Here is a 27,987-nt window from a genome sequence, read left to right as displayed (position 1 = left end):
GGATGACGCTTTTAAGAGAGTTTATTGAAAGAAAACAAGTCATCCACCGCTTACAATAACAGCAACATAGTTCAACTGAAGGGCTCATCCATCAGCTCAGTAAGCTCCATGACGAAGAACCGTAAGACGTCATTGTCATCGAGAACAGGTTATATTTACACTATACAGAGTCAGAATCACACTGTTGCGGCTGCGGAGTGTGTTGACAAGAGGAGAAAACAAAAAGAGCAGGAAGAAGAAGTCGTGTTCTCCGCAGTGAAAAGCAGACACTGGGTGCATTCCACTATACTAACTCCTGTCCTCAATCTAGTGCTTGTGGCCTCGCGCTTTGCTGATGCCCCGCCTCCTCTGTGGAGAAAACAATAACGTTTCCCCGCTGCCGTCAGCCTAGTAGTCACAACAACATTTGGGGGACTTCTCCCCATTCCCCATCCCGACTATAAATCAGAAAAGGACCTTTGCATTGCGCTTTTGGAATATTACATTGAATTTCTGTCCGTTCATAAAGGTTAGAGCAGGCGTCACTCAACAGTTTTTATCTTCTTTTAAGGGTGCTGACCAAAATATTGTAAAACTGAAAAATGAGAAAAGGTCGCACCATGCATAGGTTTCTTTATTACACAGACGCGTTTCGGCGTTCTGCCTTCCTCTGAGGAAGGCAGAACGCCAAAACGCGTCTGTAATAAAGAAACCTATGCATGGTGCGACCTTCTCATTTTTCAATTGAATTTCTGTCGTCAATGACGTTTTGCGACATCATCACAAGGCTGCAAGCACAAGGGAGGATACGAGTTTGGATAATGGGAAGGAACCCGATGCAGAGCTTGGTGGACTTGCCTTCACCAAAGCTGTGGTGCATTTCTGGAAAGCGTAGTTGCTAACTATATTAGCTACTTTGTTGGTTGCAATACAATTTCCCATTGGCAACTACCGAAGTTGCTAACTGCTAACAACTTTGCTTTCCAAAAATGCACCCACCCCAGACGTCTAGGTGGGGATGTTGCATAGAGAGGAGAGAAAGGGTAGGGGACAGGTGGGTTGGGGTGGGATAGAAGTGTTCAATTTGGGATGGACATTTGAGTGAGACCCAATGTTTGGTCGAGCAAGTGTTGCACAGTGCTCCGAGTCCACAGCTGTATCGAGGAGTCACACAGAGTGACACACTGGGTACATTCCAATTTGCGACCTTGCCTCCTTCACTTGTGCTTGTGGCCTCGTACCAGGAAGTAATATGTCATGATGACATCACTGACAACAGCATTATATTTCAATATCTTGCAAAAACTCAATTGTGAAGTCTTTTTCTCATTTGAAATTGGGATGTTGAATGAAAAACAGTCCCCCAAAAGTTGTTGTGGCTAGGCTTACAGCTGGGAAACTTTGTTTTCTCCACGGAGGAGGGGCCAGGAAGCGGGGTGAGGCCACAAGCACAAGTGGAGGAAGCAAGGTCGCATATTGTAACGCACCCCTTAAGTCCAACCTGTAGGTGTAATATGCGCACAGAGCCTGCTGGCTGACTATTAGCTTTTAGGTTATTTATGAACAAAAAGGGTTATGAGCAATAATGCAGTGTATCCCATCGGGAGTACATGTGACCCCATTTTGCCATTTGTTGTTTATGTGTTTTTGACCAGGTTCTCTTAACAAGGTACTTTCAACTGGTCAATACCGGTGCTTTGACAAGCTTAGACAAGAGGCAATGTTCATTGTAAGCTGGACAGGTAGATAGATATTGAACTGAGATTCAGAGGGTTGCTGGTAAGGACTAAAACATAAAAATGGAACAAAAAAAAACTGTAACAAGAGATTCAGGTTTGGATGAACGAGTTTTCACTTCATTATGTACATAAAAAAAACATAGTAAAAAAAGCAATTTTAAGTATTTCAATACCGAAGAAATGTTCAACATCCCCAACAACATGCACAGTCTATGGAGAAAAAAAAACAAAGCATACCCATGTCCACTCGAAACACATCTCAAATGAAAAAAAAAAAAAAGGTCAAATAAAAACCCATTTCCATAAACAAGAACTAAGGTAATGGTCCCTTTGGTTTCCAGGAGCTGTGAAGACACTAGTTCAGGAAACGTATTAGTTCTTCTCAAAGGTCCACTGCAAACACAGAGAAAAACGGGTAGTGAAACATGAGGTACGTACTTGTAATGCAACTAGCTTAGTCAACAGAACATGATCCAGGAAGAAAAGTTAAAAGGAAGAAACTTAACACAAGGTACAGTTTAAAAACAAAAAACAAAAACACACAAGGAGAGCCATCCTTGTTCAACAAACCAAAACCCTTAATATTCTCTTCCTTATGTTTGATGTAAAAAAAAAAAAAACTGGTATAATTACATTTTAAGTCCAGAATTGGAGGTTCACGGATAAACAAAACCCAAAATACAGTTTTCAAATTTACGCTAAAACACTGACTTAAAAACAATGGCGGGGAGTGGCACACAAAAACTAGCATTCTGCCTTCTTGCGTCCCAAACCAAAAAGTATTAAAAAAGGTAAAAAAGAGAAAAAGGTGTTAAAAGGTAGTATCACACATAAAAGAACACTGTATTAACATAAACACAATTTCTCTCTCTGTTGTTCTGCCCCATCCCAGTAAAGTTTCCTATAAGCCCACGACCCAATCCCAACCCATTCAGCTTTCACAATACTCCAACAAATCACCCAAAACAAGAAGCGAGAGTCAATCTCAAGCCAACCAAACACTGAGGTAGAACAACACACTAAACTATGCCTTATGCCAACCACACAAAACACTGGTTATGATTCTTAGTGATGTGCGCTGGTGATGCAATGATAGTCACACGGACACTTAAGCTTAACACCGGTGCACACTTTACTTGTGCACACAGGTGAACTAACACACTTCTATAGCCATTAGTTCAGACAGGTGAACTAACACACTTCTATAGCCATTAGTTCAGGCAACCATGACGTCGACATCGATTCACTTTGAGGTCTCTACAACAGGAAACCTAGCCAGGGAGATGGAGGAGATCAAGATTTCAGTTAAACTGATTTACAGATACGCTATTTATGTCCATTCAAAAGGGGAACTGTGGGTGTCCTTTTTCAACTGGTCTTTGGCACTAGTGACTACGTTTTGTAATAAGGATATGGCAAAAAAAGAAACACCGAAATGCAAAATAATCTCAATGAACTTTGATTTATGTGCAACAACACTGAGGGGGTTTGATTCTTCTCAAATGGAGCAGCATTACAACAGCTTAGTTAGAGTTTACGTCTAGAAGTCATCTGATCATTACTACATCTTAGTTAGAGTATACTTCTAGACGTCATCTGATCTCAGAAATCGTTGTGTTGTAAATCAAAGAGGGATGGGAGATTCTGCCCATTGAATCTCCTTCACAACAAAAACATGATTCATTTAATCAGTGAATACTGCAAAATAGAGATAAATGACAAAAACATTGACACATTCTCCTATGAAACGATAACAAAAAACTCGGGTCATATCAATGTTAAGGTGAACTGGTATCATTCAAAAAGACATTTCTTTGGGCTGTCTCTTTTCCGAAAATAATCTCACTATAATCGCCGTGGCAACCTGGTGTTTTGCACTGCACTCTACCAAAGGGGGAAGACATGATGAGTGATAACAAAAATGGACTTTCACAGCAAGACAACAACCGATGGAAGATTTCTTTTTCTCAAAACTTTGAAACTAATTTCAAAATGAGTCAGAATTCAAGGCACAAAGGTGGTATACAAAATCGGAGAATAGTGTTTTTTATGAGCGACCCGGAATTAGTTAACATTAACGCTAACACAGCTATGAGCTAATTCCCATCATTGGATGGGGGACCATGTGTAAAATCACCACCAGATTGTTTCCATCAATTCACAGTCAGAATATGAAGCCTTAGGGCCAAACGCCAAACGAGCTCTGTCAAAATAGGGGCGCTGCTACTGCTTGGTATGTGCCCGTGTGTATCAGTGAACAGGTGAGATTTGTGATTTAATCTGGGCAAAGCCAGCCTTGGGCCTAGTGCGCTATACGGGGTGGCGGGCTTGTTGGTACACACACACACATCGCCACAGGCTCTACAAGCTACAGCGAGCAGCTGGCACCCTGCACTCATCCAGCTGTGGAATGAACAGGTATGACAGGACATCAATATGCCCAAAGCATACAATAACCACCACTCCCCCGAACCGTACAATAACCATGGTAACCACCACTTCCTGAAACCAGACAGAGAACATAATAAACAAACAGGGAGGAACAAAAAGGGTTGACATTCCTTAAGTCTATGACACCTATAATAAAAAAAATGAAAATGAAAAATAAAAACATCATGATGGCTCAAAATGAAAAACAAAAAGGAAAAAGATGATCCCTGGAATCTCTCGTCTTGGGAAGATGTGGAACCTCTTTTCTTCACATTATATCGATGGTCGTTGATGGGGCTTCACAGTTTCAACACAAAAAAAATAGCAGTCTTTTAAAGAAGTGGGGCTCAGACGAAGGGAAATCTGTGGAGAAAAAACAGACACAAGAGAAAACAATGAGCATACAGGAGACACAATTTGTACTCATCCACTCAGTCACGTCCTCCACATGCATTCAAATATCGAGCAGCAAATCAATGAGACAACAGCGACTACATATATTCTACATATCAGCTACTGAACGCCTGTGTAACACTTCATAACTAACTTGTTACTGTAATGCATTCAGCAATTTGTTGCATCTCTGTTCCCCATCCCAGTCTGGCTTCTTGCCGCTCAACAATAACAAATCAACTACTTGTATTTTCAGTCAAATGGTGTGCTAATGCTAGAACATGGCTTCACTCTCATGCATCATGTCGTATGGCATGTTCCCCTTTAGCTTCTTGAGTTCTCAAACATAGGGCTCCCCTCCACCCCCCCTCCCTCCTATAGGGCTCCCCTCCACCCCCCCTCCCTCCTATAGGGCTTTCAGGCCGGCCAGAACGGAGCTGGAGCCGGTGCCCGCACCAGTTACGTTCAGCACTTGAGTGCTTATCTGCGAACTGCCCGTGTTCATACCGGGCTCTGAACTTTTTCCGCACGTGACTGTGTTACCCGGATGAACCTGCTGACGGGCACGCTGTCGTCACGGTTCGTGGAGAAAAACTTAGTATTTCGCGGTTCGCATTGCGAACCAACTTTCCGGTTCGCGAATGCAAATATCTGTGGCGTGATCACGACGGCCGGTTCGCGATTAGGTGCGGGAACGGGCTCCAGCGCGGTTCTCAGTCGGCCTGAACGCGCTAACAGAGACAGGCAGGCACCCAGATATATTTGGCAGGAAGCCTCCCACGCGATGCAGTGCTCTGCTGCAGCTGTAGGGAAGCGCCTGGCAGACTTCAATGGCTGACACCAGGGTGGTGCCACTACAGGGGGCAAAACCACAAACAGCACGTGTGCTTGTGTGTGTGTGTGCGCGCGTGCACGGGCAAGTGCGAAAGCAACATGGAGTGAAAAGAGTTAACGAACAAATTCCAGAGAGAGAGAGAGAGCGAGAGCGAGAGCGAGAGAGAGAGAGAGAGAGAGAGAGAGAAATAAGACAACTAATCAGTCAGTCAGCCACTGCCTTTCTTCAGACAGAGCATCTTCATTTTGTTTCTTCCTCATTTGCAGTAGTGGGGAGAGGAGAGGAGAGGAGAGGAGAGGAGAGGAGAGGAGAGGTGCTGGATGTGAGAGGAGAGGAGAGGAGAGGAGAGGAGAGGAGAGGAGAGGAGAGGTGCTGGATGTGAGAGGAGAGGAGAGGAGAGGAGAGGAGAGGAGAGGAGAGGAGAGGAGAGGAGAGAGCGGCAGCTATATTAAGCCTATGCTGAGCCAGGCATGGCGTGCTAACGTGCTAGCGTGCTAGCCCCTGCTCCGCTCTGCTCTGCTCCACTCCTCTCACTCCCAATGTTGCATAACCTGGTCAGGGACTCGCGGCTTAGAGAAAAAGCAAATGGGTCACTTTCTGACATGAGGATGACGAGAGTGGTGCAGCGCAGTCTAGTAGGGAGGGAGGGAGGGAGGAGAGCAGCCAGGAGGGAGGGAGAGGAGTGGGGAGGGAGGAGAGCAGCCAGGAGGGAGAGGAGTGGGGAGGGAGGAGAGCAGCCAGGATGACATAAAGGGTGACCTGGGCATGAGGACGAGGCCAGGCAAGAAAACAAACAAACAAACCAACAAATCAATGCACCTCCCCTGTAGAGCGAGAGAACAGCGTGACGTGACGCAACAACTGCACCAGCTCTGCAGACATCAGGGGAAACGGGGGAGAGGGAGAGAGAGAGAAAGAGAAAGAGAAAGAGAAAGAGAAAGAGAGAGAGAAAGAGAAAAAGAAAGAGAGAGAGAGAGAAAGAGAGAGAGAAAGAAAGAGTCTACCGCTGCATCATTATACTAAATGTTTCTGCAAAGATTGTCTGGCTGAGAGATGTATAAATTATTAACATTAAAGGGAATATGGGTGGAAGGAAAAACGTGTATAAAATAAAAAAGATAAGTTGGGAGAGCCAGAGGATACAGGAAATGAGAGAGATGAATAGACAAACAAGCAGACAGAGAGACAGATAGACAGAGGGACAATGAAAAACAGGAAAAAGAGAGAGAGAGCGAGAGAGAGGGACAGATAGGGACAGAGAGAGAGAGAGGGACAGAGAATATTTCAAATATGTGCTGAGCAAGTAACACAAAAAAAGCTCTCTCCACTGCAGTCTAAGGAGAGAACACAGCTGTCCTGTCCATTCCCCTCGCTCCATGCTTGTGCATGCTCAAACTCGTCTCACTGCCAGAAGAGGAAAAATGCACAAAATAAAACCAGGTTTGCCATGTAAAAGAAGCGTAGTCCACATATAGCCTTATCACTTAAATTGATAATGTGACATGAGCTTCACAAAGGTGCTACCTACCCTCCGCAAAAGCCAACAACAATGACCATCTTGCCAACTTTTTACTTAATTCACGTCATTACTTCATTGAGAGGCCTTGGCTTTGGAGTAATGGCCAATACCACATGTGACAATTCCCATCTTGGTACAGCCCATGTTCCACACAGAGCGTGATGTAATGGTGCTATAGTATGGACTGTTATGAGCGGGAAGCTGAGCGAGCATTAAGTTCAGCAGCTGGAGGTCATCGAGTTCGTGTGTTGAAGATCATCGGATTCGGCTTATGCAAAGCCATTTTCCATCAACGCTTCACTTCCTCGACCACACTCACTGGCCTGGTGATGCTCCCAGTTGTTTAAAGGGACACTGTGCAGGAAATTGTCAAAAAAGGTACTGCAACTATGCTGCTCATTGAAACTGGGCTACCTATTGCCAAATGTGATCTTTACATGAAAGTTTACTAAGTAATTAACAAATATTTTCTAGTATGGTCCAAGTACAGTCATTTTTGCAGCTGCATGGAGAAGATCCCCCTTTTCATTTATGAAGAGTGCAATCCATAATGAATATTTAGAATTTGATGCTGGTGGTAAGTATTCATGAAAAAGGTAACATTAGTGAATGGGCAACATGAATTCTGAAAATAAACAACTAAAAATCTCACACAGTGTCCCTTTAATCCATTTTGTCCTAAGCCCTTTTTGAATAAGGGTGCCTCTGCCTATCAAATCCTTAATATGTCAGCCTTCGAAGCACATACAAACATGAAATAAGTTAAATTTTAAATCTAGAACCTTCATTTTGCACTAGTATAGTGTTCATTCAGCTCTAACATACCCACATCTTTAGTAAAACAGCTCAAATCTCAAGAACTTGAATGCAGCGCATATGTCGTTTTCTTGACTAACATGGCACCTGTGGGCTATATATTAACAGGCTTACCACAACCTGTAGGTTAACTTAGCCAGGTTCTTGAAATTAGCACCCTGGTATTAAATGAAATGCAATGAAACGTTGGGGAACAGGCGGTCACAGTTGGCCACACAACTATACACATCCACCTCATACACTGACCCCCTTTCCAGAAAACCTCCTTTTTTAGCAGCCCTGACTACTAAGTAATGTGTGCCGTTTCTGCCCATTCACTGCCCTACTTTCTCCGCGTTCCTTTGTTGCAAACGCTGCACATATTTCTGTTCGATCTCCTGTGTTTATTCGCGGCCAATGGAAACTGGATCCAGATGGCCGCCTGATGTGATGTCAGTGGGGCCCCTTTTCCTTCCCACATTACATTTGTCATAACTTCCTACTTGCTCTGACCTGGGGGCCTTTAGTTGACACCGGCACCGGGTCATTGTGTAGACAGGATCACATGATTTACCTATGACACAGGTACCAGAGAAGCAGATCATGTAGTGTTACAATCCGAACCACATGTCCGTTCGCCCGCCGTCTTCATCCACTACAGCAGGGGTGGGGAGAAGTTTTTATTCAAGGGTCCCTTCCCAGGGCCGTACCATCAACACAAACCAGGACTTCCCCCTGCACTTTAGGCTATAGCGAAGCGCCTTCACTAGGTCCCCTGAAAACATAACCTAATTACATCACAAATGCAATTTCTAAGATTCTTTCCATGACAAAACGTGTCATATTTCATGTGAAACAGCATAACATTAAAATGATATCAGTAGCCAGACAAGTAGCGATGCACCGATACTGATACCGATACTGGTATCGATATTGGCACCCGATACTGCTCATTATACTCGTACTCGTACTCGTCAAGCACTTGCCGATACCAGGAACGATACAGCTATTACACAAAACAATGCAAAATCTTGTCACGTTCTGTGGACTTGAAAGCAGCATGGAAAAAAGTGCCACCTCATACATTTACTAACATTTAAATCTACATGGAAATGGACAATAAAAATATCACAGGTGGAAAAAAACAAGGCCATGCATTTATTTTCATTGTATTTTGGTGGCAAAAGGTATCGGTATCAGTACTCGGTATCTGCAAGTACACACATTAATGTACTCGTACTTGTATCGGTTTTCCAAAAAGTGGTATCGGTGCATCCCTATGAGACAAGAGGTCCTGAAGACAAACGGTCCCCACCCCTGCACTACAGGCTTCTGGGCTTTTTTACAAATGCAAACAAACAAACAAACAAACAAACCAAAGAGACCCATGGAGCCATGGGAACAATTTGTCGCAGACTGGCAAGTTCAACACAGACCAAGAACAACAAGGGGAGGTCATGCCACGTCTCTAACTAACTACATAATGTTTTACTGTGGGCCTTTTGGGTGCTGTCAAACAGTTTGACATCGGCAGGAAAACAGAGAGGAGTGTGGAGAAAGCTCGATACCACCACCACGGAGAGAGAGAGAGAGAGAGAGAGAGAGAGAGAGAGAGAGAGAGAGAGAGACAGAGATGTATGGCGAAAGCTAGATACCGCCACACAGAGAGGAACAGATCGAGAAAGACAAAGGCTATGTGTGTGTGTGAGCAGGGGAAAAACAAGGAAAACGCGGGAGGAGACTGAGGAAGACAAGAGAGGAGAAGAGAGGAGAGGAGAGGGGGGATGGTAGCTGCCTGCTGCTGCTTGAGCAAGTCTATATGAATGGCAGCCCTGAGAAGTCTGCTTCAGACAACCCAGCGCGGTAATGCCCTCATTAGAAAAAAGCTGTTTCCCCCCTCGCCCCCACCACCACCCCCAACCCCCAGTAAGTCAAAAGCATTCCTCAAGGAGAGAAGCCTATGCCTGAGACCCCACTCTACTCCAGGCTTTACTCCACTCAGCTCCACTCCACTGCACCCAGATAGGCAGTCTAGCCATAGACGTAGAAAATAACACTAGAGGTGACCCCGCCCCCCTTTTTACGGCAATCCGTAGCGGCCATTATCTGAACGTACAAGTAGATCAGAGAAATGTAAATTAACGGAGAAGGAGGCTCACCTCTGTCAAAAATGGCTCAATCGTGAAAATGTCCATCAACACACTATACAAGGACAATAGTTGAAGTGTGTTGCTAACTAATGTTCATATACTTTGATTTTTAAATGTATTTTATCGACTCATATGATTTAGGTAGATATTTAGCCTGACATTTCAAATATGGTCTTTGATTAATGTGTTACTTCATATTCACACAGTTTTAGTAATGGGCGTGTTCTCCATTGACTTGCATTGACAGAAGGTGCCTACACTACCTACGGAAGTTGGGAAGCTCCATGTGCCATTTCCCAGTGCTGTCGCAAATTGCCGTGTCACCTCTAGTGTTATTTTCTACCTCTATGCTGAAACCCCACTCTACTCTGCTTTACTCCACTCCCCTCCACTCCACTGCACCCAGATAAGCAGTCTAGCCCTCAGCCCAGCCCTGCACTAACCCTTTGACAGGAGACACAGGTCCTTGCATGCACCCCGGCTCTATACTTCGAAACATTATTTAAAGCCAACATTTAATCCTGGAATCAGCTGTAAAACGGGGTCAAATTGTCTGCACATGTTGTATTCTCAAACGGGAATCACGCTTCCCTTCCACACGTTTATTGTTTGAATTCCTCTTTTGAGAAATTCAGTTGTCGTCAAGTCATCGGTGTGTGATCCCTTTCTATTTGAATTTGAATGTTCACATTTTGCCTGAAACAAATTTAGCAAGCATGTGCTGAAGTAAGTTAACATCTGAAACTACTAGAGCTGTAACGATACACTCAACTAGATGATTTGATGCACCCACCATTCATATCATGTGGTTGTTTTCTGGACCAAAGGGTAAAAGAACTTTGAAAGGGCGCTATCCTGATACTGCCCTCTTGCCCCGAGATACAGTATTGTGATTTCTCAGTTCAATACAATATTGGTTACAGCCTTAGCGACCACTCAAGGGAAAACATTGACACATTTCATTTTAACATGCTATTGACCCTCGGGGTGTGAAATGACAAATCACGGTGGAATCCCACCCCATGCCCAGATCAGGCCCACATCTATCCAGGTAAACAACCAATCAGCGTAGGGATTCCCACCCTGTCTCCGAGTAACAACCAATCAGCCAAGCGTTCCCACCCTGTCTCCGAGTCGTGATACGAACAAGACTGGGCTGATTTCCGCCTAGACCCTGAGCGACAAATGTGTAGCAAACGGCTGCTGCCACCTCTGAGGTTAGCCTGAGGCAACAAGAGCTGTAGTGGGGGGCTGGGAGAGGAGAAAAGAAGAGAGGAGGGGGCTGAGAGACAGGAGAGGAGAGGAGGGGGCTGGGAGAGGAGAGGAGAGGAGGGGGCTGGGAGAGGAGAGGAGAGGAGGGGGCTGGGAGACAGGAGAGGAGAGGAGGGGGCTGGGAGAGGAGAAAAGAAGAGAGGAGGGGGCTGAGAGACAGGAGAGGAGAGGAGGGGGCTGGGAGACAGGAGAGGAGAGGAGGGGGCTGGGAGACAGGAGAGGAGAGGAGGGGGCTGGGAGAGGAGAAAAGAGGAGGGGGCTGAGAGACAGGGGAGGAGGGGGGTGGGAGACAGGAGAGGAGAGGAGGGGGCTGGGAGACAGGAGAGGAGAGGAGGGGGCTGGGAGAGGAGAGGAGAGGAGAGGGCTGAGAGAGGAGAGGAGAGGGCTGCCTGGGAGAAGACGAGCGTGGGGGAGGGGGAGGGCAAAGAGTGCAGTTGTGTAACACCTTCCCAGAATGCACTGCGGGTAAATAAAGAGAGGACCCGCCTCAGCTCGGGCAAGGCGTGCAAGCAGACAACATGAATTCAGGGCTCCCACACATTTCACTGATGCCCCTTTTTTTTTGCTTCACAATATTGCTGCCCACCAAAATCACAACAGCAATAGCCCTCTTTGTAGAATTCCCCACAAGATAAATTCCATTCCACCCAGAGTGAAATCCAAATGTATTATTGACCCAATGTAGCACTAGCCATCTTAGATGCCAAGTCAGCAAATTCAGTCACTCAATTGGTCCATTAGCCTACATGTTGACAAATTTAATCAAAATTAAGTCATGTCCAGTCGCATAGACGAGTCCAATACAGAACAGACCATGTGGACCTTATACAGGGGTGATAGTGAAAAAAAATCCTGAGCCTGAACTTTTTTCCCTGCTTTAACGACGACGACAAGATACTGCAGAGAGACGCATTTTGACACATTATTCAAACATTTAATAGCCTGTGTATGACCATTATTCAAGCCTGATAGTAGAAGAAAACCCTGAACCTGTAACACTTTCTGAGAGAAGAATAACCTTATGTCTAATCATTATCAATGTTTTTATTTTTGTAAACTGTCAAGCCTGAAATCAGGCATGGAGCCTGAAGAATTCGAGAAAATTCGTCGAATGAATTGGTGAGAGGGGACCATTCGAACAAAACGTTGGACCATTCGTAGAAGGCATGGGGCGTTTCGTGCAGTACCTGAGGATTTTTCGTCGAAGACCTAAGGACGTTACGTTCAATCCATGCAGACCTTTCGTGTAACTGGGCAGATGTTTAGTTTAGTCTGCCTATTTTATTAGCCTAAGGTAAGCGTACCCATTAAGCCCATGTACCCTTTAAGCCCACTTTCAACTTTGAGGTCAATTTAAAGAAAGGGAAAAGGTGAATTTTGTTGTTCATCACCCTATCCAATTAAAGGGTTTAGTAACTGACAAAATGTTTTTTATTGCAAACAAATCACATTTTTTATCGTCAAGTTATCCCCGTCCAAGTGAACCCAGTCTCAGGACTACTGACAAGAAGTTGCCTCAAAACTTTGCCGTTTTGGGACATGTCAGAAATCATAGAATTTCAGCTAGTTTAAGTAAAATATTTTGAAAATACTTTCATATTTAGTGAACTAAGAGGTAAATGTAATGATTTTTATATATATACATGCAGTGTTTTACTAAATTATAGCATTTCCCTTCAAATGGAAAGATGTGTTTTATGAGCGAGCAAACGCCGATATTCTCTTGATACAACCACACACCATCTTTATCTTACTCTACCGTAAGACTTAAGGTGGTTAGGTATGAATTCTAAGCATATTCCAGTTTGTTTGGCATTGATCTTTAAAGAAATGCATCATGAAATATTTTTTTGGAGTTGATTATGTCCATAAAATAGCTTTTTGTATAGGCGGGCTTAATGGGTACAAGGTGGGCTTAAATGGTACACCCCATTGAAATGCATGCAAGTTGGCATGCATGCTAATGAAAAATGCCTTTGAGGGACATAAAAAGTGCTGTACAATCTGAAGTAGTAGGTCAAAAAGGCGTAATGGAATGAACTGACAATAATCAATAAGAAAAAATAAATTTCTCTGTTTGGATGAAGAATTTTATGAAGTATATGAAGTAAGAGATGCTGTAATGTTTAATTAGGTTTTATGCATTATTTTTTTTGCAAATCTTACATTTTGGAAGAATATTTTGATCGGAAACCATTTATGCCATATAGGCTACACTGTTTAAACTCGACTCACACACCTCACCAGGTATTTTGATAGAGAAATAACAAGTGGGCTTAAATGGTACCAAAGGTACCATTTAAGCCCATTCAGACTTTTCACTTTTCTCGTAAAAAATCTTCATATTGTACTTTGAAATATTCATCAATTCAGTGATAAACATTGAGAAGAGAGGTAAATCTTACTATTTAAGAAATCATTTCACAAAAATATTGTGTGAAGATGATTGAAAAATAAAGAAATTTAGATTTTGGTGGGCTTAATGGGTACGCTTACCTTATTATTTTTTTATATTTTATCAAACTTGTGTGCCTACCACCACAATGCAATGAAAACAAAAATCGAACCATGTAGAAAGTGCGTGCGTCTCTATTTTTTTAAATTAATTATTAATTTTAGTTCAGGCTGCTTTTTTTATCATTAGGCCTATTTTATAGCCTATTTTATATATACTATATTGTAACGGACTGCCTCTGCCTCCTCCGGAGTGAGATAACAGCGTTACCCCCTGTGAACTACACGCGCAGCCTATAAAATGGAGTTAATTTCAAATGGCGGGTGAGACTGTCAGGAAGCAACAAGCCGAGAGAGCAAGAGAGAGGGAACCATGAAGTGTGCACCGAGAAGATCACCATTCGCAAGAATCGCTTAAGCCAGACATTGATGTGAGCTGTTCCAAATTGAGAGGGTTTTGCAAAAGTGCACTACTAAACGTAAGAAAAGATATTCGTTGTGTTGATATGAATTATTTCTAGTGTGTTGGTCACTGATTTTTATTCATTTTTGGAAAGGTAGGCAGTCTTGCTGCCTGGCTGGCGCCCATCTCATAACTACAGTCGTTTGCACCACTACAATATCAACGAAATGTTTTAAAATGTACGACATCAATTTAAAGGTAGGCCTAAGGGATAATGTATTGTCCACACATGAATAAGAAAATGTTTCCCTACGGGGCGAATAACACCCCCGACGCCGAAGGCGGAGTGCTGTTATCTCTGAAGGGAAATGTATTTTCCGTAGTCACGTGTGGACAATACATTATCCCGCTTATCCCGTTAGTACCATAGTTTAATAGCGTGCGCAAAGAAAGATAGTTCGTGGAACGCTCATAATTTAAACAGGTTAACAAGCAACATGGTTTGGCTACTTTCTAACTTGTTACAGCCACATTGCGCTTCAAACTGTTTGCAGGCTGCCTCGTTCACCGCACGATATCTACTAAACTCGGGTTCATAACATGATCATTTCTATCTAATCGGCACAGTATTCCAGAAAAAAGCATAGACAACCCAAACACTGATGTGCGCCCTGACCACCATCATTAGCCTATCGACCCTGATACAGGCAGAGCCTATCAAAGGGCGTTGAACACAATGGCTATGGACCTTTTCAGTAGGCTATGGTTGGGGAAGTAGGGCCTGCGTCGTGATTCACCGTTGGTGTTTGTATCAGCACACCAAAAGTTACCTCACTAACGTTAATGATGTTCTTTGCTGAGTAACCTAGCCAAATATATCCAGATAATCGTGAATTATGCAAAATAAAGTCTGCCAACATGTATTGCCATTCTAGGAGCGATAAGGAGAATGCCGCACAGGCGCGGAGAAAGGGTTCCTTTGACACAGAGAATGCTCTGTGTGGCTGCGCGCATGCAGTGTTTAGTTTGCAGGTTTCAGGCAAATAATGGTGATCGATACGCCCTAGGTCCATAAGACTAACAGTAAAACAGGGACAATGACAAAAGGGATGAATTGCTTGAGGAAATCAAAAGGGACAGAGCGAAGTTATGACAACAAATTGACGTGCACCATTATGCAAGGCTACATGTAGTTATGATGGGTTAACCACTCAGTTACCATTGCATTCATAATATGTAGCCTATGATAAAGATGACTTCAGCGCAGGATATCAGAAATAAACAAGACAGCGCAGATGGCTTTTAATTTTTAACATGGCCACATTATGCGTCAATACGCCAATGCGTATTAGGCTATTTATCATGAAACCTCAAATCGGAAGTAGCCTTATCTTGTACCCAGCACTTTTCAAACCTTACTCGGGTTTATGGTAATTGTCCGGGCCAGCACTTTTGAAATCAAACGGACGCCCTTGCCTGCATGACATGTCATTTGCATGATAAGAGCACGGACGATCATGGACATACGATGGTACACACATAGCCACACACGCACACAACACGGTTCAGTTCAACGTTTATTGACCAGCAAGCGAGCAGCGCAGTACCAGCTGATTTGCTCTGGAATCTCGAAATGAAAACTGACTTTTCTTGGGAAAAGTGTTGCAAGAACATTGAACTCATTTAGTAGGCCTATCATTGTGCCAAGCGTGTGTCGCAATATTGTACTGGGGATATGTGTTGGGGAGGGCATTAACATTAGGCCTATGACAAAAACATTATCGGGGAGGATTGAGGATAAATCTTACACGTTTCCTTATTAATGGAAAATTAATTCCATGCTAATTCCAAGTATTCAAGAACCTAAACAATATGTAATTGCTCCACAGTTCAAGGGTTAGGCTATGGATATTGACACCTTTCCTCCGCGATCGCGGATAGCCCCCACCTTTGCGCTTCTCATCTGGCTGTCACGATATGGAACGGGAAGAGACAGTTCAAGACAAGCGGCATGACTGCAATTGTCAATACAGTAGCCTAAAAAACTGTTAACTGTTCAGCGGTGTGTAGTCAAATTATCACAGCGGTGGTAGATGATTTTATGAAGACCTGGAGGACAAAAACCAACAGACACAATTGCTGAGTGTGTATGCAGTATTTGTAACGAATGATTCTCCTGCCAGGATAGCGTTGGACTACAGAATAACCCATTTACATGTTGAATGTTGAGAGGAGGCATTTTGAAAAGTCGAAGACCTATTCACGAGGATATCATAGCTACCTTTCCTTGTCAATGTCCCATGCACTACAAAATATTCCAGAACCTCATCTGCGAAAGCTTTTTTTTTAATGTGGTACACTTCAAGCTTCACAAAACCCACTGGTTAACAGCAGGTTTTACGCACACATTTCGAAGCGGTTAATCACAGATGCTGCTCTCTTCCTTGCTCTCCCTTGCACCCCAACGTACACTGGGTTTAATACACCCTGCAATACTGGCAAACTATTATTCAATTACCATTTCATTTGTTCATGCAAAGACGCGGCAGAGAGAGAACGCGCTCCTGTGCAGTGTTAACGTAGCGATTTAACGTCTCTCTCTCTCTCTCTCTCTCTCTCTCTCTCTCTCTCTCTCTCTCTCTCTCTCTCTCTCTCTCTCTCTCTCTCTCTCTCTCTCTCTCTCTCTCTCTCTCTCTCTCTCTCTCTCTCTCTCTCTCTCTCTCTCTCTCTCTCTCCTGTAGCCATGGGCTTAACACAGGGGTTCTGTAATGTTTTCAACACTGTTAGGACCTATATTGTTTTCTGGCTCATGCGCGAACTATTTGTTGTCATTCAGAATCAGAAACATCAAAGTATCGGGAGACAGCTTTCTCTTGTTGCTGGTGCTTCGCATCTAAAAAGTTACCGGAAAGTCAGAAAACTCGCTGCATGACAATGTGCTCAATGGTCAATAGCCTACTTCTAGATGCACTATAGTCTAATCAGACGCGCGATGCTCTGATTCAAAGCGAGCACAAGGGTCAATAGCCTACTTCTAGACACATTAAACCGCACTGCTTTGATTCAAATCGAGCAGGAGGCATTTTGACGATTTTTTTTTTTTAAATGTAGGCCTACAACAGCTTTTAAGGTAAGGGATAATGTATTGTCCACACGCAGTGGTAGAACGCAGGTATACGGAGTATACCCACTTCTAAATTTTAGGGGATTCAGTATACCAACTTAAAATTGATTGATCCATTATTTAGAATGGCATAAATATATACAGTATACCCACTTCAAAAATGCGAGAATATACAGTATACCCACTTCAAAAAAGTAGACTACACCTAGACTACAAATATTTTCCTACGGGGCGAATAACACCCCCAATGCCGAAGGAGGAGGGCTGTTATTCCGCTTCGAAGGAAATATATTTTCCGTAGTCACGTGTGGACAATACATTATCCCGCTTATGCCGCCTTTACCAACATTAGAAAGCATACATAGTAAACCAGTGGTTTATAGTAACATGTGTATTGCCATTTTATAGCGTGCGCAAAGAAAGATAGTTCGTGGAACGCTCATAATTTAAAAAGAAAGAAAGGAGTAGCACACTGGAGCTGAATGCAGAATCGAAAACTGTATTAAACAAAGCCGAAAAAAGTAAATGAAACCGACAGACAGGGGACAAGCGTTTCGGTCAGCCCATCATCTTCCTTTTCTTCCTTTTCATGCTGCTCTTGGAATTACGCACCGAGCACGCTCAAGATATTACATTGGCGCGGACGCCACCCCACCATTACGCGCATAATTTTAAAAGGTTAACAAGCAACAGAGTTTGGCTACTTTCTAACTTGTTACAGCCACATTGCGCTTCAAACTGTTTGCAGGCTGCCTCGTTCACTGCGCGATATCTACTAAACTCGGGTTCATAACAGATCATTTAGAAATGAACTATCTGATCTGCGACAGTATTCCAGGCTACTTCACCCTTAAGGAAACTATCAAGGAACTCCTCACTTGTTACTCACATACTAGTGTTAATAAAATATGTCACGACAGCGGCCGGCGGACAGTGACAGTTTGCTGTCTTGAAATAACAACATTCGGACAATAGTGTAGACTTGTGCGCTACACGCTGGGGTGGGGCAGGGCTGCTGTAGGTATCCATTGCGCGCGGCCGGTAGCTTTGGGAACTGTGTGTAAGTTGCATTTGGGTAGGCTATTGCGCGTGTTATAGTTGATTAAGTAATTGACGAGCCAACGTCCGGCAGCAGTGGCTGAGTGTGTAACTTAACTTAACTTAACTTTTGTAGGCTACTATCGTCCGAGTGTCTCCAGATTGTGATTATTTATTCATTTATTCAAAGAAGATAGCAGTTTACAGACGCTGCTGGTTGCATGGATATTGTGGTGGTTTTCCCTCCTAATTGTATTTTATGAAATTGTAAAAGTAAAACTACCATAACCTTTACTCCCGTTGTCTGTCGTTCCTGAATCGTGGTCTAAATTTCACCTCTTACAATAGTGTCCAGTCCAGTGAATGATCCTGCATCCATGGCTAATTGGATAAAGCATACTAAGTGGATTTATCACATGTGAAACGAGAAGGCAGAAAGTGCAATTAGTTAATAAATGAAACAGTGTACACGTCAGTGCTGGTAAAAAAAGAGTTTTAATGACTTGCACAAAGTTGATGCTCGTTTGGTGAACTTCAAAACCTGCGCTGTATTCAATAAAAGCTGGGCATAACGCACATAAAGGACTGAAAATGAAAATACCCCTATATGTGGTACATATTCTATGTTGTAGCCTACTTCAGTTGTTGGTACCCAGACTTGCATTTTGTCGAGTAATGTCCATTTGAACCTCACGTGAAAGTAACGGGGATTGTGCTGCATTTGGTGGATGGAGCTGATATTACGCACATAATTCTACTGAATAAACATCCAACTGCGACCCAAACGGTAACTTGTCGTGGTAGTCTATGTCGAATATGCCTTAATTTGGCTGTTTGCTATTCGCCTCTGGCATCATCCGAGCATGTGTAGTGCGAGACGCCATTATGACCGTTGCGCGTAAATATTTGCAAGACGATGGGGCCGTCAAACACAGTAGGCTATGGATACTTATTTAACGACTTTAATGAAGATGTCATGTAGACTGTTTGACGGCCCCTTCCATAGGACAGCATCCATCCATCTATCCATCCCTTCCTCATCTTTACGCGCAACGGTAATAATAGCCATTACTTTTCTTGTAGACGTTGCGCATAATATTTTATTCATTATCGACTTATTTCAAGCAGCATTCCACTGTCCACTCTGCGTGGCCCTGTTGAAAACATGCATGGTTGCCACCACTTAAAAAGGTGCTTGGAGAGGAGGCAAAACTGGTACAATTTAGGCTGCATTAAAGCATACACGTTAGCTTTCACGTTGTGCGATGGATGGAGACAAGTTTGGAATCGCTCCCTCTCTCTCCCTCTCTCGCTCACACACACACGCGCGACATAATTCTCTGCACTCTTTGCAAGACTCTACTGTCACTTGACTCGTCTTATTGGATACCAGCCAAAATTGTAAGCTAGATAGCCAATAGTTTCGATTGTGCTGCTTGGACTGGAGGTATTTAAACTGCTAAAATGTAGGCTGCATTAAAGCATCCGCACGTTTGTGCGATGGGTGGAGACAACTTGGGAATCGCTGTAAGTTAGAGATTTTTTTTAAAACATAGGCTGGCAAGATGTAAATGACCTGCACTGCTTGAAAAAGACGATCGACTATGTGCCCCAGGCATCTTAAATACTAAAAACTAATAGGCGGATGGCGGGTGGATTCGGTTTTGGAAATTGGAGAAAAAACATTAGGGCGGGTGGATAGCAGGTGGATTAGAAATTCTAAGAAGCGGTTGCGGATGAAATAATACATCCACCGCGCACCTCTAGGCCTACTCCACACGTAGGTATATTCCAGACCTACAGAAGACGGTAGCTAGAAGCGTTCATCTAAAAAGTTACCGGAAAGTCAGAAAACTCGCTGCATGACAACCAAATGTGCTCAGTAGACGCACGCTGCCCTGATTCAAAGTGATTCCCGCCTCTCTGCCCGCAGCTGGGGCTAGGGCCTACTCAAATACTGTTCCAGAAATGTAAGGAGTAGAAAGTAACATAGGCCTACAGATATTTGTCAAAAATGTAACGGAGTAAAGTAACGGCGTAAAAGTGAAAAAAAGCTTCTCAAATATTGTTCCAGAAATGTAAGGAGTAGAAAGTAACCTAGATAATTGTCAAAAAATGTAACGGCATAAACGTAAAAAACCGACAACATACCAGTTAAAATGAGTAGGCCTAAGTACATTTTATTTATGAAGCACATCTGAAAACAGCAAAAAAAAAAACATTTGATTTACATACTAGATTACTAGATAGGCCTAACTAGATACATAGAGAGAGAGAGAGAGAGAACGCGCTCCTATGCAGTGTTAATATAGCGATTTCACTTCTCTCTCTCGCTCTTAGTGTTTTTGTTTTTGTTTTACTGTAGCCATGGACTTAACACGGGTGCAGGGGTTCTATAATGTTTTCCGACACTGTTATTTTTTCTGTCTCATGCGCGAACTATTTATCGTCATTCAGTTTGTGCCGTTATTAGGCCTAGGCCTATATGAATCGCGGGTAAATCAGTTATATATTAGTTATATATTTAGACTTCGAACAAAAGAAATAGGCCTAGGACACACGGGAATAATAGGATATAAAATAGGCAGCCTGACTGGATCGATGGACGATTTCCAACAATAAAAGACAGGATATGAAACAAAATAGGCAGCTTATTCAATTAATAAAACTATAGCCCAAGAACATTGCCTCGCCGGGCAGGGAGAGAGAGAGAGAGAGAGAGAGAGAGAGAGAGAGAGAGAGAGAGAGAGAGAGAGAGAGCGGTCCAGTGTTAATGTAACGATTTAACTTCTCTCTCTCTCTCTTTACTGTAGCCATGGACTTAACACAGGTGCATGGGTTCTGTAATGTTTTCAACACTGTTATATGCATAGTGCTCTGGCTCATGCGCGAACTTTGTTGTGTGTAAGGCAGACAGCATTCTCTTGTTGCTGGTGCTTCGCATCTAAAAAGTTACCGCCCAAGAACAAGAAGAGAGAGAGAGAGCGGTCCAGTGTTAATGTAACAATTTAACTTCTCTCTCTCTCTCTTTACTGTAGCCATGGACTTAACACAGGTGCATGGGTTCTGTAATGTTTTCAACACTGTTATATGCATAGTGCTCTGGCTCATGCGCGAACTTTGTTGTGTGTAAGGCAGACAGCATTCTCTTGTTGCTGGTGCTTCGCATCTAAAAAGTTACCGCCCAAGAACATTGCCTCGCCGGGCAGAGAGAGAGAGAGAGAGAGAGAGAGAGAGAGAGCGCTCCTATGCAGTGTTAACGATTTAACTTCTCTCTCTCTCTCTTTACTGTAGCCATGGACTTAATCGTAAAAACAACAACAACATAGCCTACCAGTAAAAACGAGTAGCCTAAGTACATTTTATTTATAGATTTACATGTTTAAATCAACAAAAAACAAATAGGCTATTTAAAATAGGCTAGACAAAACCGTTCAAATGAACATATTTAAATAGACAAAACCGTTAAAATGAGCATGAAAAAAGCTGATTCTAAGAAAACCCGTTAAAATGAGCATTAAAAAATCTGATTTACATTTCTAATATAGGCAGACTGAAGGGACCTTTAGTTGAAACCTAAGGATCTTTAGTTCAATTTTAAGGACCTTTCGTTGGCTTTTGCGGTAGACGGACCATCCTCGACTAAAGATCCCCAGCCTTATACTAATGGTCCAACGTTTTGTTCGAATGGTCCCCTCTCACCAATTCATTCGACGAAAAGACCTGATACGAGCCTGAATACTATCAGCCCTGCTTATAGGACAAAACATCCCTCACCTCTGAACTCTCTACTTGAGCATTTGCATCAAGACTTTCACACTCGAAGCTGCAATCATACACCTTGGAGCAATCATTCATTTCTGAACAAGTTTGTAAATAAAGGTTTCAGGAACTCATACCACCAACCAATATAGCAAAGAATGAGCATAAACCTGCCTACATGCAAGTGGAGCAGCATTATTCACTAACAGGAGACATTTGAAGGTATTGCTAGAATTGCCATTGCCATAGAGTAAGCCAAGTGCCTACCTGTGAGTGTGGGAGTTTAGTGTTCAAGTGTGGTGTGAGTAGAGTAAGCAAGAGCAGCTACCTGTGAGTGTGGGAGTGGGGTTGTGAGTGACACCAACTACAGGTGTGGCGTGAGTAGAGTAAGCAGAGTACCTAGCTGTGAGTGTGGAAGTTTAGTGTGTACGTGTGGTGTGAGTAAGCATAGTACCTAGCTGTGAGTGCGGGAGTAAGTGTGCAAGTGTGTACGTGTGGTCGGTGCGAGTGAGCAAGAGTACCTACCTGTGAGTGTGGGAGTTTAGTGTGTAAGTGTGGTGTGAGTAAGCCAAGTGCCTACCTGCGAGTGTGGCAGTAAGTGTGTAAGTGTGGTGTGAGTGAGTAAGAGTACCTACCTGCGAGTGTGGAAGCTTAGTGTGTACGTGTGGTGTGAGTAGAGTTAGCCGAGTACCTACCTGTGAGTGTGGCAGTAAGTGTGTAAGTGTGGTGTGGTGTGAGTAAGCCAAGTGCCTACCTGTGAGTTTAGTGTGTAAGTGTGTACGTGTGATGCGAGTAAGCAGAGTACCTACCTGTGAGTGTGTGAGTTTAGTGTGTAAGTGTGTACGTGTGGTGCGAGTAAGCAGAGTACCTACCTGTGAGTGTGGGGGTGGGGGTGGTGAGCTGCGTCCACAGCGAGGGTCAGGCGGCGCAGGTGACCTGTCCGACCCGGTTGTGCAGCTCGAGCGCGTCAGGCCGGTCCTGCGGGTTGACGGCCAGCATGTCGTGCAGCAGCTGCCTCACGCCGTCCGACATGGTGGAGCGGCGCCGCTGCGGGATGCTCAGCACCATCTTGGGGTTGCCCAGCAGCGCCTCGCCCACCGGCACGATCTCGGCGCCTTGCCGCACGTACGTCCCCAGCAGCTCGCGCTTGCTCTCGGCGTCGATGAAGGTGATGCGCTCCACCATGGCCCAGATGATGATGCCCAGCGCAAAGATGTCCGCCTTCGCCGTGTAGTGCCCCTCCCACACCTCCGGCGCCATGTAGAAGTCCGAGCCGCACGCCGACGACAGCCAGCACTTGTTGACGTTCACGCCGCTGCGTCCCCGGGGGCCGACGCTGGCGGCCATTTCGGACACCGCGTCGTCGTCACACCGTCCTCCTCCTGCGGTGCCACCCGGCGCGTCGCGCCCCCCGCCCCCACCCCCCGTCAGGCCCAGGCCCGCGCACACCTTGCTGAGGCCGAAGTCGGCCACCTTGAGCACCGGTGTGCCGGAGCGCTGCGAGATGAGGATGTTGTCGGGCTTGAGGTCGCGGTGCACGATACTGTTCTGGTGCAGGAAGGCCACGGCGCTGCTCAGCTGGCGCATGAAGCTGGAGTTGGTGTCGGGGTCCGGACGCCGCGACAGGATGAACTGGTTCAGGTCGCCGCCCTCGCAGAACTCCATCACGAACCACAGGTAGCACGACTCCTCCGGGTAGCCCAGCACCCGCTCACCTGCGCCGACAACCAGGCAGAGACAGGAAAATGAATAATAATAATAATAATAATAATAAACAGGGCTGTAACTAGGCACTAGTCAAAAAGAGAAAAACACGCACATCCGTCTAAAAAAGATTGGGTGCAGGACCAGCAAAAATACCATGAAAAACTGAAAGAAAAGTCCGCGACACCAAGCTCCCGGACATGCTGCCCGAAACGTTACATTAAAAAAAGAGCAATGGGAGCTTGGTGTCACGGACTTTTCTTTCAGTTTTTCACTGTAACTAGGCACTGTCAACTGGCCAAATGCTGTTGAAATTTCAATTTGGCTGATGGAAAAGAAGAACTTACTAGCCACTTTGTACCATTAGTGACTGTTTGCCTAGTAAGATTTCCATAGAAAACTACAGGTAGTATGACTGCTCGGGGTAGCCCAGCACAATAAGAGAGAATGAAAATAATCAATGAATTAAGAATGGATAGACGGAAGTACAGGTAGCCTAGCAGGTGATGGCAGAACACTACCCAGGGGGATGGGGTCAGTAAACCAGACAGACAGACAGACAGACAGACAGACAGGCAGACAGACAGAAGTACCGGTAGCACAGCTGTTTGAGTCAGCAGCTTGACTTGAACCATAGAGGAGGATACATGTTTTGGATCTGTCCTCAGCTATACTGCCCTACAATCTAAGAACGCAGTAACTCTGAAAACGGCAAACTGAGAAAAAAGGCTTCAAAGTTTCCCATATAGCGCGACAACTGTGTTGTCGGTAAATTGGTGGTGACACTTCCTGGTAATGCTTGTTTAGGATAGAAATTTAATGCACACAAAAAAAACCAAAAAAACAACATTTATGTGTCTTTTTATCACAAAAAGTTACTGCGTTCTTGGCTGGTATTACTGCCACAAAATGGAGTTACTGCAGGAGTTACTGCGTTCTTGGCTAGTATTACTGTCTACTCCCAAACCAGTCCCATTGAAACATGCAGCAGTAACTCGCCGACTTACTGCGTTTTTGTTTTGTACGACATAACCTAGTAATACAACAAGCAGTAACTTTTTCAAAATGAGTTTTCTCCCAAACGGGACGGTGTTGGACCACCATTTTTTGACACAAGACAAATGAGGTAGTTTAAAACCCATTTCCGATATATATAAAAAAAAAAAAAACATCGACCATTTTGAGTTACTGCGTTCTTGTTTTGCACGGCAGTATACCCTGTGACTTTCCTCTCCAAAGAAGGCAGAGTGGCTCTACGTGGGTATATGCAAGCCTGTCTTTCCCAACTAGATGCCCCCAGGGAGCTAAATATCGTAGAACCTGTTTGCGGCTGAGCTTTAAACATGTTTTCAGGTAGCGCACCCATTCCAGACAATGGGGCACCTAAGTCACGCCCTCTACTTCCTGGTTCATGGGGCAGACAGTTGCAAAATATTGAATGGAAGTGAACAAGTCGAGTCGTGGTGGACTTGTGGTGCATAAGTGGAGGTCCAAGGTTTGGATTGTTGTCAAAAAACCCTAATGTCAAGCCCAGTAATTATTTTTTGACTCCCTCTGCCCCATGAACCAGGAAGTAGAGGGCGTGACTTAGGTGCCCAATAGTGCGCTGGCCACCAGCAACAGCTGGGTGGAACACCCCGTTCGGCTCCTCATTACAAGTCCCTGCAGGTCGACTGATATGGACATTTGCATCATCATGGCCATAACAAACGAAACAGACATTTTACGAGACAACGCAAGGCCAACAGATACAGCTTACAAGCGTCCCATCTGCCATTTTTTTGACACCACGTCATCAAATGGTGCAAATACTAACTTAATTGCAAGTTATCAGTCATAATGGGCCGGGCGGCCACCCTTGGTTCAGCAGCACTCAATAAAATAGCATGACATGGTAGACATTAGGGCTGGCTGGGTTTGGATCGATTCCCAGCCCCCTAGTAGATGTGAAGTTCCTCTTTTGCCATTGGTTTAGAACGGCACCTCAAGTCAAGTCAAGTGTTCTTTATGTGCCTCTGCCTCATTTAGTCTTTGAACCAGCCTGGTAAGACAGATGTTAACTTAGCTGATGCCACCCTGGTTAAAAAGTATCAAATAGACAGTCCAATACGCATCGTCTCCACCTAGTGCAGTGTATATTTACATATGCCCACTGGATCCGGAGCAGCCTGGTTGGCCTGTGGTCCTCCATCACAGATCCCAGACAACACCACTACAGCTGGTGCTCAATACAATAATGTGCATTTAACTCTCTTGGGTCTCACATTTTCCTCATACACAATAAAAATGGAAACCCACACACTGTGGTCAGGGAGGTCCAGATTGGAATATGACTGCACAAAAAAAACCTCTTTAGAATATTTTGATTACTGATCGGTGTCAGGTTTGTACAGTTTTACAGTGAACTATAGTCTCATTATAGCCTACAGATAATTGTTATACAGCTACTGAGGCCTGTCCACTAAATACTGCAAAATAATGATGGAAATGCCCGAAATTGGCATGTCACCTTTCACTAACCCTAATCAAGGTAGGTCTACATAGCTTCTGTTGCAATGTGCATAAACATATTTCATGTCAACATAGGTCAACCAGGGCACAGGTCGGGTCAGTGTCACATGAGCTATTTAAGTTCCATTATCTACATTACTAGGCCTGTATTGATAATGAGTCAGCCAAGCATACATCGGGTGGGTTACATCTTGCCAACTTATATAGCCTAACAATGTCATATTTCAATGCCTGTGGGAGAGCTTCAAAACCTGGATTACGGGTAGTAAATAGGGCTACAGCCAGAGGGTGCGAGGCCGAGGCGAGCCAGCCATTTTAGGCGGAGGAGCAAGCTACGTTCACATACCGCTGGCTATACGTCCATGTTAAACTGTCCACGCCAAAAGGCCCCGCCAACCCCCACACCCAACGGACAAGAGTTGTGTAACATGCAGAAAATGGAACAGATTTTTTGGGACATTTGATCGATATTCAACGCCGAAATGCACCATATTATTGTAGAAAAGTAAGGTTCTCACTCGAAGCCCCAAAAATGACTACATCGCTCAAACAAAGAAACGTCAACAGCAGACAACAAAGTATCATTCCACCAGCTCGCTATGCTGTGGATAAGATTATATCATCATCGGAAGACTCTGGACGCAGCATGTAGGCCATGCAATCACGGAATAACACAATGACAACAGTGAAGTTTAGGTGCATTACATCAAAAATCATAATAAAAAGCATTAGCCTATGTCGATATAAACCGTCTCTGACACGGTTCCCTATGACTGACGTCAGATGTTGCTAATGCAGGCCATTTTCGAAACAGTGATTTGCCATTAATGCGCTTGTCCATAGCCTACCAATAAATAGCAAATTTAATAATAATTTGTTGCATACTATCTTGATGTAGATATGGGTCTTGCCTTTTAATGAAGTCTCCACCAGGCGCAAATATTGCTTGGAATGCTTATTTCCATGACTCATCTTTTGGGCCATTCCATTCCTTTGAAGTACACATTCTTCCAGCTGGACCACATTCTCATGTCTCTTTTCTAAGCTTGTAAGCGCCCAGAATTCGGCCAAGGCAAGTTCAACATTTTCTGGGGCGTCACACCGAAGTTTCTTGATGGCTACTCTTGTACCAGAGCGCCTGGCTATGGCCTCGTAAACCACGCCATAACTTCCCCGTCCAACCTCGCGGAGCAGGCTGTAGCGCGGGGACATGACTTTGCGTTCCAGGTTCCCATTTTTAAGACGCTCCAGGTCTTCTACCATGCCATCATAATCGTTTGTGTTTCCAACACTCAACGACCGAAGAACGCGAGATTTTTCCCTTTTTGTGGCTGCATCTTGAGAACCAGTTCTTTTGCAGGCTCTCCGGGTTCGCCGAGACACGTTGTCAGTCTCCATTGTTGCCCTTAGGTTATGCACGACGACGTTGAAAAACAGTCTCTCTCAGTTACCATAACTGTTGCGCAGGTTACAGCTTACAATAAAAGTGTGCCTTTCCTCTGGTAAACAGGCACATTTAATTGCGTTAAGGGTATAAACGAAGGGGCCACCTCGAGTCCTGAAGCGTATGAATTCTCTCTGCGGCGGATAAACACTGAATGAAGGAAATCTAAGGGAGGGCGCGTCCATTTGCAGACATGAGGGGTGGTCATCTGAAAACGGGCATTCGGGCCAAATCAACTAGAATCAAGATGGGAAATGTGTTTTTTTACGGCTTGTCTCACAAGTGGCATTCAGCTGAACTGAACAGCTAACAAACATGCACTAAATAGACGACAGTAAAGGTACCCTAACTATAGCGTAATAAGCTATTTTACATTCTGTAACATAAATAGGCCTATCTAGCACGTTTGTTGTACGACTCCTAACGCATACAAAA

General features: G+C 44.2%; 1 protein-coding gene across 1 annotated transcript; it reads right to left on the bottom strand.

The window, feature by feature from the left end:
* Positions 1–1,807: 1,807 nt before the first annotated feature.
* LOC134461937 (serine/threonine-protein kinase 35-like) lies at positions 1,808–27,719 on the bottom strand. Its single transcript, XM_063214758.1, has 3 exons — positions 27,020–27,719; positions 22,766–23,608; positions 1,808–4,511 (listed from the first exon to the last, which is right to left on the bottom strand). Exons 1-2 carry the CDS (start codon positions 27,504–27,506, stop codon positions 22,812–22,814), a joined length of 1,284 nt encoding a protein of 427 aa, XP_063070828.1. The 5' UTR covers positions 27,507–27,719; the 3' UTR covers positions 1,808–4,511; positions 22,766–22,811.
* Positions 27,720–27,987: the final 268 nt, after the last annotated feature.

The sequence above is a fragment of the Engraulis encrasicolus genome, chromosome 14 (genome assembly GCF_034702125.1).
Source record: "Engraulis encrasicolus isolate BLACKSEA-1 chromosome 14, IST_EnEncr_1.0, whole genome shotgun sequence".
Classification (NCBI taxonomy): Eukaryota; Metazoa; Chordata; class Actinopteri; order Clupeiformes; family Engraulidae; genus Engraulis; species Engraulis encrasicolus.
This window is presented reverse-complemented; position numbering and strand designations above follow the sequence as displayed.

Bases quoted from the DNA above. Each gene is read 5' to 3' on its own strand.
- LOC134461937 (XM_063214758.1), bottom strand. From the start codon at position 27,506: ATGGAGACTGACAACGTGTCTCGGCGAACCCGGAGAGCCTGCAAAAGA. The intron at 23,609-27,019 runs GCAAGACCCATA...TTGTCGGCGCAG, and splicing joins GGTGGAGACTTCATTAAAAG to GTGAGCGGGTGCTGGGCTAC.